General features: G+C 45.0%; 1 protein-coding gene across 2 annotated transcripts in view; it reads right to left on the bottom strand.

The window, feature by feature from the left end:
* Positions 1-14,364, bottom strand: part of AUTS2 (activator of transcription and developmental regulator AUTS2) — a 767,594-nt gene that overhangs the window by 560,357 nt on the left and 192,873 nt on the right. For both annotated transcript variants that reach the window (XM_069033649.1, XM_069033648.1), the window contains exon 2: positions 1,460-1,669. In XM_069033649.1, coding sequence (XP_068889750.1) covers positions 1,460-1,669 — 210 coding nt within the window. The remainder of the gene's footprint in view (positions 1-1,459; positions 1,670-14,364) is intronic.

Here is a 14,364-nt window from a genome sequence, read left to right on the forward strand (position 1 = left end):
CAACTCAATACCTTCCAAGCCAATGCATATTTATTCCCAAAAACACAACCTCACAAATAATCTCCATCAGCAGGGAGGCCAGTTTCCTTCACAGATTAAATTCTGGGCAGAAAGGTTCCACCTGACATTAGGCCCCACTAGGAGAGTTCACAGTGCAAACAGTCCGTTCTACTGCCCAAAGCAGACACATCTGACAGACCAAAACAGAACAGAGACCACGCAGGTGAGCACAGGAAACAGCCAAGGAAACCCAGCAGCCTTCAACATCTACTGATCATGCAATCATTGCATCAACTATCCTGAAGAGTATTCCCCACCTTCCTTTGAAATACCAAGCAGAATTAAATCAGAAGTAACACCTTTAACAGCTGGTAGTGTAGATCAGGCATTTTACAATTTCTTTGCTCTGCTGAAGTACTGTATAATCTCTTACTTTATTCCTATATACAGCTTAACATATAGGCTTCAAAATTATCATGAAAACTCATTTCTTCCCAGCTTCTCTAACTCTGCATATCGAAATTGAATACAAGTCAGCATACTTGTCATCCTCAATGTTCCTTCCATCTCCCTGAACTCACAAAATGAGAAGCAGTGAATTCTCACTATTTTCTACAAGTTTCTCTGCAAAGCAATGTTTGGCTTGCAGTAAACAAGGATGAAAACTGATTCCATGAATATCAACCATCCCCACTGAACACTTAAATTTTGGTTCAAGAGTCATTAATATCACTCAAATACAGGCAAAAGCTGACCTTGTCACTACTACTATTTACTATTACCAGCACCATAAAAATCACACTTGTCACACTTTCATCTTTAAAAAACATAACCAGCACAACACTGCTCAGTCATGAAGATGAATCCAATGTTTTCAGCCTCAAGCTTTGCATTCCTGGATGTTCCCTGCTCATTTCCCACCACTGTTGGGAAGGCAGAAGTTCTTGCTTAGGGTGGGTGATGAGTAACTCAGGGGAGCAGACACCAGCACCACTGACACCCCACAAATGAGCTCCTCGCACTCTAATCAGTTTTAGAGCTTTGCCTTGATTAACAGCTGCCCTTCTTGCAATTGCCTCACCTCACCCTGGATGTTGAGAGGGGTCTTCTGCTTCTGTGTACAAAGCCTGAAGACAAGAAGATCTTTATAGGACAAAGTTTGCTCACCAAATGCTCCACATTTGCTTGTCCTGACAGTCTCACAGCCAGCCTGTGGAAAGCTCTTCCCACCTTTACACATTTATTCATCAGATCAGCATCAACAGACCACTTGCTCTCCCTCTCAGTCCACCTCTGCCAGTGGTAGGACACTGCACCAAGTGGCACCCCAGAGCCCAAGAACAAAACAACCGCAAAAGTATTAAAATAAGTGATGCCACAAAGTGAGAAATCGGCTTCTACATACCATGAGCCAACGGGCAGAGCCCTCCCTCCCCGCTGCAGGAAACTTGTCTCCCACCTGTCTGAGGCCCTTCGGTAACTTCTTCTTTTTCCCAAGGTGCTGGCACAGGTTTCGGTCATTTTCCCGGTCGGAGCTGTACTGGTGGTGGTGGAGTCTGTTCTTTTTTGGAAGATACGACAGCCCATTGGTAAGTGCTTCCCGTTTCTTCTTGGCTAGAGGATTCTGTCGCTTCTCCACACGTTCCTGAGGTTTCAGAGCTACGTCCTTCTGCAGAGGGAGAAGAGGAGAAAAACACAGTGGTCAAACTACAGCTCTGGTTTGGTTCCAGGTGACCAGCAAAGCACTGTCAGGGCAATGCTGCAGTCACCAGAAAAGGGAAACACCCACTCTTCACTGATGTCCTCTTCATCAAAAGATAGGCAAATGCTAAATAAAACTGGCAGGAAGAAGTGAGTGCATGGAAGGAGACACATCCTCCTTGAGACTTCACACAGTCAACCTAATTTCTCAAAAACATCTCATGTATCAAGAGAGCACACATTTAGAAGATAGCATTTGTTTATAATGTTTAAATTAAAAATCTATTTTGATTTAAACAATGCTTGACTGTTCAGTATTTATTCTTATTATTCCTTTTATTTGAGAAGCCAAGGCACGAGCTGACCTAAATCCAATTACGGCCAATGAATCTCCATTGACTTCAGGGCACGTTTCCCTCAAGCCTTACTTAAGCAGTAGATTTCCAAATCTCAGGGACAGGGGTGAAAAGTGCACGAAAAAAGCAACTTGGTATTTGAAAACTTTGTCACTGACCCTTTAACCCCCAGAATCAATGTCTGTCTATAAAAAAATACTCCACTCCCATAACACAAATGTGAGTTTTGTCACTTAGCCCACAGCTGTTTTCTTACAAATAACCTGCAACACACAGAATCCCAGTTTTCATTTCCGATAAATGTCACTTGAAATGAGTCTTTTTCAATAGCGCAGAATTAAAGGAAGAGGAGGCTGGAGAATTCATTAGGAGAGAAGAATGAGAAGCTACTGGAAAGATGTTAATTAGAGTGCATATTGTGCATCCAATAAATGCCATGTGCTGAGTCACATCTACTCCAAGAACTGCCCACATCAGGGTCTGGTGCTGCCCTGTGAGGGGCAGTTACTGAGGCAGGGTCATGCTTTCAGCACTCTCTGCTAAAGTGCCTGGCTGCTTGGACCAGGAGCTTCCATGCCCACCATAAAGTGCTGTGTAATCTTGTGAGCCTTTCAGCTGTTGTTTATTGTCACTTAATATTGTAACTGACAGCAGGAAAGGCTATTGGTCCCTGTGTCACATAAAGACTGAGGCTCAGGAGAATATAATTCAAATTATGGCACCTTTTAATGCAAAAAAACATGCCTAAAGGCAAAAAAGCAGTTTGGCTTTAATTAAAGACTGCTCCCTAAATGACTCTCTAAAACACAAGAGCTTCACAAAATTCATAACTGAAACCAATGAGATGATTAATTCAACTGAAGACAGTCATTGTTCAAATTTGGTATTTAGCAAAGGGAATGATTTTACAGGCATTAAAGATGGGAGTATTGAACAGAAGCTATAAGTCATTTTTTCTACCTTTTTTTCACCTAAGACACCCCAGGAGATACCCTGGGCTTTTCGTCACAGTGTTACCCATATCCAAAAAGTCAGGAGCCTTATCCAACCTCATGAAAGAGAATTTGAGCATCCTTACCTCCAACACAAGGTTAGTAATTTAAGAACCTCCTGTGTCCCCTCGCTGGTTCCTCCCTGGCTCTACTGAAAAAGAACTCAGTAGTAGCACTGATGTTCCTAAAATGCTTTGGGATCTCCTTGTGCACAAGCTGAGGGATCCTATGGAGCTGCCCAAGGCAATCAAAAGCAAGAACAACTCCTTTTCTCAGCACATCTTCTGCCTCCCTTTGCAGGAAGGTTTTAGGTTTAGCTGCATGCCATAAATGCAGGAAGGCAAATTCTCTCAAGTGCAGTAACCATTTCACCAGGGCTCACCTTCAACAGCTTCGTAAAACTACAGCATCCACAAACACACCTGGACCTCCTGGATAGCAAGGGTAGGTTATAAAATAATAGATACTTTATGTTAGAACAGATTTGTAGCTTAGCATAGCTATCATCATGCTGCTAAGAATTTTTTTTTCAGGTCAGTATAAAAAAAATCCAATGTTTTATGAGTAGAACATTATACCAGCAAAGCCTTCTGTTAAAACACAGAGCTCATGTTTGTAGATACAAATGCTTTTCAAGAGGATTCACTCTAAATGTGAAAGGCTGAAGGCGTGAACAAAGGGAAACTTTCTGGAAAAAAAATAAATTCTTCTAATGACTAAGTAGCTTTTGTGGGATTTTTTTCCCCCAGCTGTGAGTGATCTAAATGAAACAGTGGCAGGCTTCCAGCAGCTTATAAAATGTCTAATGGGGCCAGGCACTTCCATCAAGAAATAACTTGTTCCTGTTAGCTTTAAGGGGGGCGTGAGATGGGTCAGACTCAGCAGATCGCTGTGGCTGTACCTGGGATAACCCTTTCTCAGAGCCCACGTTCCAGACAACTGCATGAAGCTTCACAATTGTCAGATACCTAAAGAACGTGGAGCTCATGAGAACTGAGAGAAAGGAATCTGCTCACACACCTATGGCAAAGATGAGTGGCACCAAATCCACAAAGCCTTCCCCAAACTGGATGGAAAGGCTCCTTCCCAGGCAGAAGGAACGACTGGCAGGAACGTTCAAAAATAAGGATCCTCTTCTGCTCACAAGCAAAGGGAGGCAGAGGAGCTCCACACGTGCCTAACTTGTGAAAGGGACCTTAAATCCTGTTTGGTGGGTGGGCTTGCTATGAAATTTAGCCATAAAGACTGGTGTTTAAACAACCTTATTCCTCCAGAAGAGCCGTCTGCTTTTCACCAGCTGACACCACTGCAGGGAAATGACAGAGTGCTGGGGGTCAAACCCTTCATGAGGGACCTGTGGGGTAGAGCCTGTCATGGCTTTCAGCAGAGACACCACTTGGCCTTAAAAGAAATATGCATCTAGAAATATGTGTTAAATTCTTCATCTGCAGACTAGACAGCAGGAGGACATGATAAAAGAATAAATCTTAGACACAGGAGGAGAGGATGCATTAAAAGTAGCTTGACTAGAGCTCTCCTGGGGTGTTCTCCTCGTGTTTGAGGGTGCAAACTGCCCAGGATTGTCTCGGATTCTGCCCCATGGAGCCCCTGGGCTCCGTGGAGGCAGCGCTTGGCTGGGAACCACGGCCCTGCATAAATCACTTCCCCCTTGCTGCCCTTTCCCCCCATCCCATTTTTATCTTTCCCTTGTTTAGATAGGACAATAGCTGTACCATGCCGTGTGCTAGTACATTAGCCAGCACAATCTTAATTACAGACTTCAGGCATCATCATGATTAGAGTAATAAGCTGTAATTACTCTAAGGTGACAGGACTGCACAGACCTTATCTACATAGATAAGAAGATGTAGTAATATTTCATGTCGAGACGTATTTTTCAGCAGCTACCCATGGAGTGGATTCAGACTGAGCAGCCAACCCCACAAAAACATTCAGTCTCTAATGGAGGCTTTTCTCCTCTCCTGCCAGCATACAAGCCCACACATTATTAAGTAAATCCTACAAACATATTAGGCACAGTTTAAAACCATCTTATTCAGAGATATCTTTCATCAGTAAAGTGCCTTAAGTGTATCAGGAAGGTGACTTAAATGCATAATATGTAATTACACGCAATTCAATACAAAAGTGCATTAATATTTATGAGTGTACTGTATAATCTAAAAAAATTTCCATTTGTTTTATTTCTACTGGGCACATTAATCAGCCTGATCCCACTGCAGGTGCCCAAGCAGGGAAGGGCCTGCGGTGCTGAGCAGGTTCCTGCCGGCGGGGTGGCCTTGCAATCACCTGGCTCCAGTCAGCACCCACAGCTCCAGCCCAGCCCTGCCCCGGCTGAGGGGAGGAGAAGCAGCCCCTGAGCCCATCGGATCATTTCTCAAGGTAGGAGGCTTCAAGGACACGCTGCATTCTCATCAAGTCTTTCAGGGAGCTGTGCCTGATTTATTTCAGCAAAGTCCGTCTCCTTGCTACTTAAATGACAACTCATTGATTAAAAATCAAACCCTCAGTGGCAGCAGGGCAGAGCTTTGTGGGGTACATGTATCACCCCCATGAACCTCACCCCAGAGCCAGTCCATCGCTGCCCTTCCCTCCTGCCCCTGCCCTCTGACAACAGCTTAAAAACTACATGTAAATAACTCTGTTCCATTCCTTATTATGGGATTGTTCTATGGGAATGCTGGATAAAAAACACCACTGTAAATGCAGTGGGTAGCAAATGCACTGCAGAAATTTCTCTGGATGAACATTTCACGTGTTGCTCAGGGATTTCAAGCCTTGACCTTTCCAAACCATCCTTGTGATTATCGTTACAATAGTGTTGTAAAAACTTATTTTCTGAATTTGTACTGAATGTGACCTCAGTAAAATACAACTTAAAAAAACTGATTATTAAAAACAGGAGTAGTTTATATTGCAGTGCTATACCAAGTAACAATTGCAACAGTCTACGACTATATTCCAATTATTTGCTCCTCAGGTTCTTGCTAAACTCCTCTACAGCTTTATATCAGAGCCAAACAATTTATTCTTCACTCCAACAATAAAGTATAAAGAAATTACACATTTTTTAAAAAGTCAAATAGTCATGAAATGTCAATGTAATGCTCCACTTAAAACACAAATATTTAGAAAATCAAGCTTGAAGCTGCCAGTCTGCCCCGTCCACTGTTCAGACATCCAAACGTCCGTGTCAAACAGAACTGTAAGAAAGGCACTTCTGGAGCCTTTCAAGGAACAAACAATTCTCATTTGATCAGGAACACCAGTGCAGAAGGAAAAAGCCAATTAAGGGGAAAGAAAATACATTTTCAGTAGCTACAAAAGTCGATTTGAAATTCTTTGCCAGTTCCATCCCGAGCCTAGGACAGCCCGACCCCCCAGCCTGCTGTCAGCTGCAGCAGCTCCCAGGGACAGGGCTGGACGTGAGGGGAAGCAAGAAACAGCCAAAGGGAACAGCACAGACACAGAAACGATGGCAAAACCACCACCTCCACGTTCACCCAGCACACTGGGTACAGGAGTTTAGCTTGCAAGAAATTAGGATGCCTGCAGGGCACAGCTGAGAGAAATCCTGCAGCTTGGCCAGCACAGAATCACAGAATGGTTTGGGTGGGAAGGGACCTTAAAGCCCACCAGTGCCACCCCTGCCATGGGCAGGGACACCTCCTACTGTCCCAGGCTGCTCCCAGCCCCAATGTCCAGCCTGGCCTTGGGCACTGCCAGGGATCCAGGGGCAGCCACAGCTGCTCTGGGCACCCTGTGCCAGGGCCTGCCCACCCTCCCAGGGAAGCATCACACGGGGAATCGTTAGCTGGGAATCCAGGACAGCAACATGCACAAACTGAACCCAAACCTGCACAAACTGAACCAAAACCCCTCAGAAACACTGCCAGTGTGAGGGTACCAAATTTCCCATCACATCTTGACAGTTCCCATCAACTCCTACTGTGTTTCTGTTATATTGGGGAAGAATTTTTACAGCTGATGGATGAAAAAGCCCCAAAACTTCAGTACCTCTCTCATGTTTCATAATTTGCTATTTTAATTCTGGCCGAAACAACAAGATGTAAAGGTCTGAAACTAATGCACTGACCAGTCCCTCTAATCTTTCAAAATCAGAAAATAAAATGAGATGCTTACAATAACCATTAATTTACCTCCAGATAAAATAGTTAAATGTAATGTGTATTCTTCTGATGAATAATTAGTTCCTCAAAAGCACTTATCTAGGGGGGAAAAATTGCCAACACACTTAAAACAACACCAGGGAGAAAGGAAGGCAGGTGTAAAGCACAATGCAAAAGAGAAAAGGATTCTCAGTGTCACTGTTATGGTATTTTAAGACACAAGGGACTGGTGAAGAGAGGCGTGATGTCAACTATATTGGGTGCAGTGGCCCATCCACTAATCCCAGCAATTCCTTCAAGCCACAAGACCTCCACAGAAAGGTCTAATCTTGTTTTGTTTGCTTTGTTTTCATAACGTTGCAATCCCTCGCCTCCTGCATCCCTCTGGAATCTGAAAACAAAGTGGTTCAGTGTTGTGCAAAAGCAGTTGTGCAACAGAGTGAGGATGAAAGGCGGTGCCAGGCTGGGGGATGCTCCGGGTGGGTGAAGAGGAAGGAAAACAATAGCAGAGCAAGTTGCTGTCTGCTCCAGATATGTTGTGTGAAAGCACTTCTGTGGCAAGGAGATTGCTTTGATTTTTCATCCCAAAATCATTTGTTAACAATAGCATTGATAAACAGAAGGCTCCTTTTCAGGTCCTGCCGATTTAAATTACACACACAAAAATACATTAAGGCAACATTATTGAGGTTACAAAGTCAAGGGCTTCCAAGTTATGAAAGGCCAAGATTAAGGCTGCAGTCACCACCTTAATTCAGGCCTCTTGTGCATACATGCCAAGATACAATCTTTAATTACATGATCCCATGCTCCTGTTTCCCTACACAGAATGGAAGGTGTTTGGCTAATGAGCAACCACGCAGGATTTTGTTTGCTCCTCTTTGTCCACAGTGTGGACCTAGGCCTTGTTTACTGGCACTCCATTCACACCCTCCTCTGAATGCACAATGATTAATTTCCTCAAGGGCTTTTCTGTGCAGCTCCTCCCGACTGTATCAGATAGATGCTCAACAAATACCAACGGCCTATTTCACAGTTGTTTTGCCAGACAAAGGCATTTCACTATTCCCATTTTATAGGTGGCAACAACAGTCCTGACATGCTCAGGTCAGAAACATCTGATTTTAAGCATTCATTGGGAAGCACCTGAGATTTGATTTTTCAGAGAACTTGGCTCCACAGAGCACTTTCTCTATGAAGCACAGCCTTCACTGATTTCAGCAGCTACCAGGAGTGCTGAGCACTCCTGGAAATCGGGCTTTAGTGAGCACCATGTGTTAGAAGGATACAGGGAAGAGCTGTTTCTACAATAATGTGGTGCCATGGCCTCCCTCAATGCCACATAGCAAATACAAGCTGAAGGTAAGGAAATCTGAGGCTTTGGTGCCAGCTGTTGAGCTGGCAAAAGCTGGTGTCATACATGAAGATGAGCATCAGAGCAATTGATTGCTATTCATTTATTTCATGTTTCTCAAACATGACATGGTATTCTCAGCCTTATCCTTCCCCCTCCCTTCTCAGTTTTGTCACTCAAATACTGTGCCATAACATGTTTCAGTTGTGCAGAACAATCAGGAAATTACTGGAGCCTGTGCAACCTGAGTTAAGAAAAAGCCTCAGCTTGGAGCCAGTGCCGAGGAAGTGCTGAGCAATGCCAGCTCAGATTGCAGAGCCATGGAACTGTTTTTCTTGAAGCTGCCCGGCTTTGTGGAAGGCAAAGTACACACAGCTGATTCTGCTCAGACTGGTTCAGCCAGAAACCTGTGTGCTCCTGCCAAGAGATCCTGATGCTCTGGCTCCAGCCAGCTTCTGCCAGCCTAAAAGTCCCATCGTGTTGTCTCTAGAGACTTTTCTAGGTCTAACACAAGTTTCCAGCAAAGTCCAAGGTTATGTCTTGCAGATTTGACTCAATGACCTCCACGAGACCTGGGACTGCCTTTGAGGCTGAAACAGCAAGGGAGACCTTGCCTGTCCCAGCAGTGGATCCGTGTCCTCTGCTGACACCCTCTCAGCCACCTTTTCTCCACTCCTCCACAGAAGTTGTGCAAACTCTTCAATCACCTCTGTTAAGTGCCTGTTGTCCCTGCACCTCCAGCCTTTGATCCTGGCAGAGCAGCCAGGGCTGTGCTGCCCACGCTGCCCCTCCAGCCCATCCCTGCTCCCCGAGCATGGCCTGAGCAGAATCAGCCCCAGCTCCGAGTGCTTCCAACACCGCAGCTCCAAACCCCTCCATCCCACCGTGCTGAGCCCAACTCACAGCCCCGAGGCTGCTCACACGTGCAGCCCTTGCAGCCGGGGGCAATGGATTCCCACTGGCCCCGGGTTTATCTCACAGCGCTGCGCCTTAAATAAATGTGCCTGACTTACCCTCTGAGCAGCAGGGCCACATGCTCCTATTTGTTTTCTTTGTTTGAGGAATGAATAGAAATAGAAAAGAGATGTGGAGAGGAGTCCCTAGGGATGCTCCCTTTAAATCTCCATGCCAGGGAGGAGGGCTCCAGTGCTCCGCACTGCTCAGTTAGGATGAGCGATTAGGCAGAGAGAGGAGCACTAAGCCAGCTCCTGAAGCACTGCTGAGTTTGTCCCCTGTGCTGTGACACACCAGTGGCACAGTTATGGTGACGATCCCAAGCACCCAGCCCTGTTCCAGCCAGTCAAGCCTTGCACAGCACTGCCCTGATCTGCAGCAGGAGCACATCCAGCTGTGGGCACGGGCTGGGACTGGCATCTCCCACAGCTGTCCTTGCCACAGTTCAAGGGGCAGCTTCAGGTCACAGCAGGGCCAGGAATATTTATCCTTGGAAAATGGGGTGTTCGTGGTGGAGAGAACCCAACTGAACAGCTATCAAGAACCACACAGAATAATATGAAACACAAATATTTCAGTTCGTCTAAATAATTGAGCAACTCCTCAGTTCTACACCAAAACGTCTGGATTTTTTTTTTCTTCACAGTTTTCTTAATTTTTACTTTTTGTTCTGATTTATAATGGAAAAAATATTTTAAAATTTCAAACTTTCTCCCCAAAACAAAAATGTTGTACATTTGTATCTGTAGTTATACAGGATTTGCATAGACTGATCAAAACACACATTCCAGAGGATTTCAAAATACAACCCCATTGCAGAAGCTGCTGGCACGAAGCTGGCTGTGGGTTCCTCCACCCTCCACACACATATTGTGTTCTCTGAATAATTCAAACAGCACTTTGGTTGGCAGGCCACAGACCCAGGCATGGAGTTAGTGGGCCAAAAAATTTTACATTTAAAGGGTTATCTGCCTTATTGCAGAGGTAGAATAAATGCATGTGGACTTAGACAGCTCTCATCCCTGCTGTCCCTGCACTAGGAAACAGATGAGTTCAGCCTCACACTGGCACCATTCATTAGCACAGCACTCAGCAGTCATAAAAAATGTATTATGGTTTGTAAATTGAATCAGAAGCACCTCTGCATTCCTGGTCCTGTGAGAAGATGGTGCAGCAACAGGAAAGACCCGTGCATTCCACAGGTCTCAGGATGCTCCCTGGAATCTCATGGCCACAGAAAGGCACTGAGCTGGGACACACTTGGCTTTGCTGCCCTGTCAGCCTCGAGACTGGATGAGAAAACCAGGTCCCCAGGAGTCGAGACAGAGACACCACCTTGAGACAACACAGGTAAAAACAACAAGGAAACTGCTCCAGGGAGAGATGGAAACATCCAAGCCATGCATTTCTGTGTCACAAGCACGCAGGGAAACCAGAGCATCCCTCTGCACACCCAAGCCAGCAGGACAGAGAATGCAGACATGAGTAAAGCAATGGACAGAATTAGCAGAACTATTCATGGATCATGCCAGGTGGAGCAATCCATGAGTAATCCAATCCAACCTGCAGATTTTTTCACCAAATCAAAATTCTCCACGTAAAAATGGGTTATAATTATTGAGCCTTGACAAAAAATTAATCTCTTTTAAAACAACTCTTTTGCATCTTGTAGGTCAAGAATTCAAACTACTCAACACAGAAGCTTTTCTGTCTTTTAAGCTCCTGCTGTCTTGTATTCCTCTGGATTTTCTCTTTTCTTCTCTAGAAACCCCTAACTCTGCCACTGCTTTGGCATGTGGCATACAGCGCTGCACAAAAACCTAATGAGGAAAGATTTTAAAATGGAAGAACAGTGATTAGAAAAGAAGGAGTGAGAAAGAGAGCTCAGCTAGGACCTGAGGACTGCAACACTTAAGGCGAGCTTGGCAATATTCCTCATTAGGAAAAGGATCAGAGCCTTTGTGCAATTAGAGGGGAAAAAGAAACAATGGTTCAACTTCCCATCTGCAAATGAAGCCACCTTCTAGCATTCAGGCTGAAAAAAATAGTAAAGAACAAAAGTTTAAGAAATAGAGCAATATGTAATCTTTCCATTTGCTGGCTTATTCTTCCCCAAGGAAACCAATACAGTGAAGATAAATGTGATGATCAAAAAACCAGAGGGATTACATTCTTGTACGGTGCTGATCAGTGGCAAATCCCCCTCTCTGCAGTTCAGAAGCACTGCTTAGCATAACAGACAAGATTTATCATTGCCTTGTCCTTCGCACCACTTACAAAGTAGACATCAGTTGCTTCTATCTCAAGAGTCCTCACTCACATACACGAGGAAATGAACACCAGAACCGTTCTGCTTTCCTGTACAAAGGTATAAACCCTGTACCCAACAGAGCCCAGACCCCCTGGGGAAATGCCACACGTTTTCCACCCCTATTTCTGCACCGCTGTGAATGCATCGTGTCCTAGCTTCAGCTCTGGGCTCAGTGGATGCTCCAAAGCCTATGTGGGATCACCCAAAAACACACCAGGTACGTTCAGCAGTTCCTAGGAGGTGAAACAGATCCTCCCTTCCATTTGTATACAGAGTCTCCAGTTAAATGGGCACAGAAGACAGCATGAATAAATCAACAGGGAAAACCAGAGATGGCTGCTTTCTCCAGTTTTATCTCAGGGCACAGACCCTGCAAAGCTACCTCATACACCAGAAAAAGAGGATTTCCTTCACAGTTATGCTGTGGCTGAAAACATAATGTCTTCTGCAAATATTCAAGATACTTTGTAGATAGATCTTTTAAAACTGAAGTGTCATCTAATATTCAGGGCTATTTAGTGGCTGGAAAAGCAATTACTGTAATATTTCTTGTTTATAGCCACCTAGAAGCTACAAATTTAACTTGGTAGGGATGCACAGTCAGGGGATCTGGTTCCGAAGCAGAACATCTCAAGTCAAGAGCTTTGCTAATGCCTGCAGCAAACTTGCAAGGAGTTACAAAAGCTGTGAATCACATCACTTCAGCAGCACTTAAGAGTCAAACCCCACTTCATCGCACGCCGCTGCCTCGACTGAACTCGGAATCGTTCCTTCTGTAGGAAGCATCCCAGCTCCTGTCTCTCTGTAAAACTTGCCTCGAGCAGGAACAGATAAAGCTCTGCAATGCATCTCTCGAGAGCCACGGAATATGCTGAAGAGAATTAGAACCATAAGCAGGAAATCAGTCTGCACTGGGAAGGAAACCCTTCCTAGGAAAGGTTTTCTAAGCTGCTTGTAGGGGCCGGTATCCAAATCTCTCCTGTCTGACCTTATCACCACTTGTGCCCTGCCAGGCACAGGATTAGAGCTGGCTGGACTGAGAAGGTAAGCTATTAATGTGGGGACTTGGAGGTGGATGTGGGAATTCCTGATCTCCCCCCCGATGCTCCCTGTGACCTGCAGCACTCAGCTAAGCCCCGAACCACAAAGAGGGTATTCAGGGGCCTGAAACTATTTAATTCCCATTGACTGGTTTTCCAAAGGAAATAAATGGCTCCATGAATTTGGGCCTTCAGCCCTCCCATGCAGCAGAGCTCATCTGTGAAATGGAAGTAAAACCACATCCTATTCCATCAGTGCTTCACAGTGCTAAATCCTTGGAGAGGTAAATGGACCAGGCCCCACAGGAACACAGGGGCTGCACACCCAGGGTTATGGAGAGCAAACAGGCCCTGCACAGGGAGGTGGGTCCATGGCACATCCCCCTCCTCCCAGACCCAGACCAAGGCAGCCCCTTCCAGACAGGAAACAGGAGCATCCAACTGCTACAGCCCACGAGGCATAGGAGGGCTTGCACCGCCCATTTGTTTATTTTGGGAACAACAGCGAAGCTGTCTCTCATCTTCCAAGCCTCTGCAGCCCTTCAACTTCATCAGGCCAAGCCACCACAGCCAGGGTGTTCCTGTGGGACCCTTCCCTGCCTCCTGCCAAGCTGGTACTTCTTGCATCTCCCTTACTCTCCCCCAGCTGATGAGTAGGGTGGGAAAGTCATCTTGTATCTTCTCCATCATCCTTAAGGGAAGAGATGAGCATCCACAGCCTCACTGCTGTCACTCAGCCACATGTCTGTGTATGTGGTTCTTGCTTTCTTCCATTTTTCCCTCCCACACAGACAGGCTCCCTGCATGCCCTAACACAGAGGGGGGCACAGCATTTCCCTCCCCAGTTCTTCATCCCAATGTTACAGCTCATGTAACATGGACATGCCTCAGAAAAGGAGGTCAGGACAGAAAATCCAAACTAACACTTGAAAAAGACACCCAAAGTCTGCAGCTTTATTATGAGGGAAAAATGACCTCAAACCCCTGGACTAAACAAATGCCTGGGGTAAAAAAGATGCAATAAATTACAGGATATAATTATGGCTGGGAAAAGAGGAAAGGAGTTTGCTCAATAGGATGAAAGAGGGATTTGAGGAATAAGAAATGAAAGGAGGTGTCAGCTTGAATCAGCCAGGTTGAAAACTGCTGCTGATTTTGACTGACATACTGAGACTTTCCAACTGCAAACTCTTTCTCTAATAAGCTGCAAATTCACCTCTACACTTTTGCTTTGATCTTAATGCAAATATTTTATAATGGACACATTTAATGATTTTCAGCTGCTTATTGGTTCTATCAGACTTGATACTGGAATCAATCTCCTCTTTTAGAAAGCCTGGGTTAATGGCAAAGTTTATTAAACTGCATGCAGTCATTCAGAGAAGATCAATAGAGACATGATTACAGAGCAACCAGAGGATTAAACATGAGATTTATCACAAAATTAAACTGAATTAAATGTTCTCTGATAGCACTTGAAATGCTGTCGATACTCTTAACTGATA

The sequence above is a fragment of the Aphelocoma coerulescens genome, chromosome 19 (assembly GCF_041296385.1).
Source record: "Aphelocoma coerulescens isolate FSJ_1873_10779 chromosome 19, UR_Acoe_1.0, whole genome shotgun sequence".
Taxonomy (NCBI): Eukaryota; Metazoa; Chordata; class Aves; order Passeriformes; family Corvidae; genus Aphelocoma; species Aphelocoma coerulescens.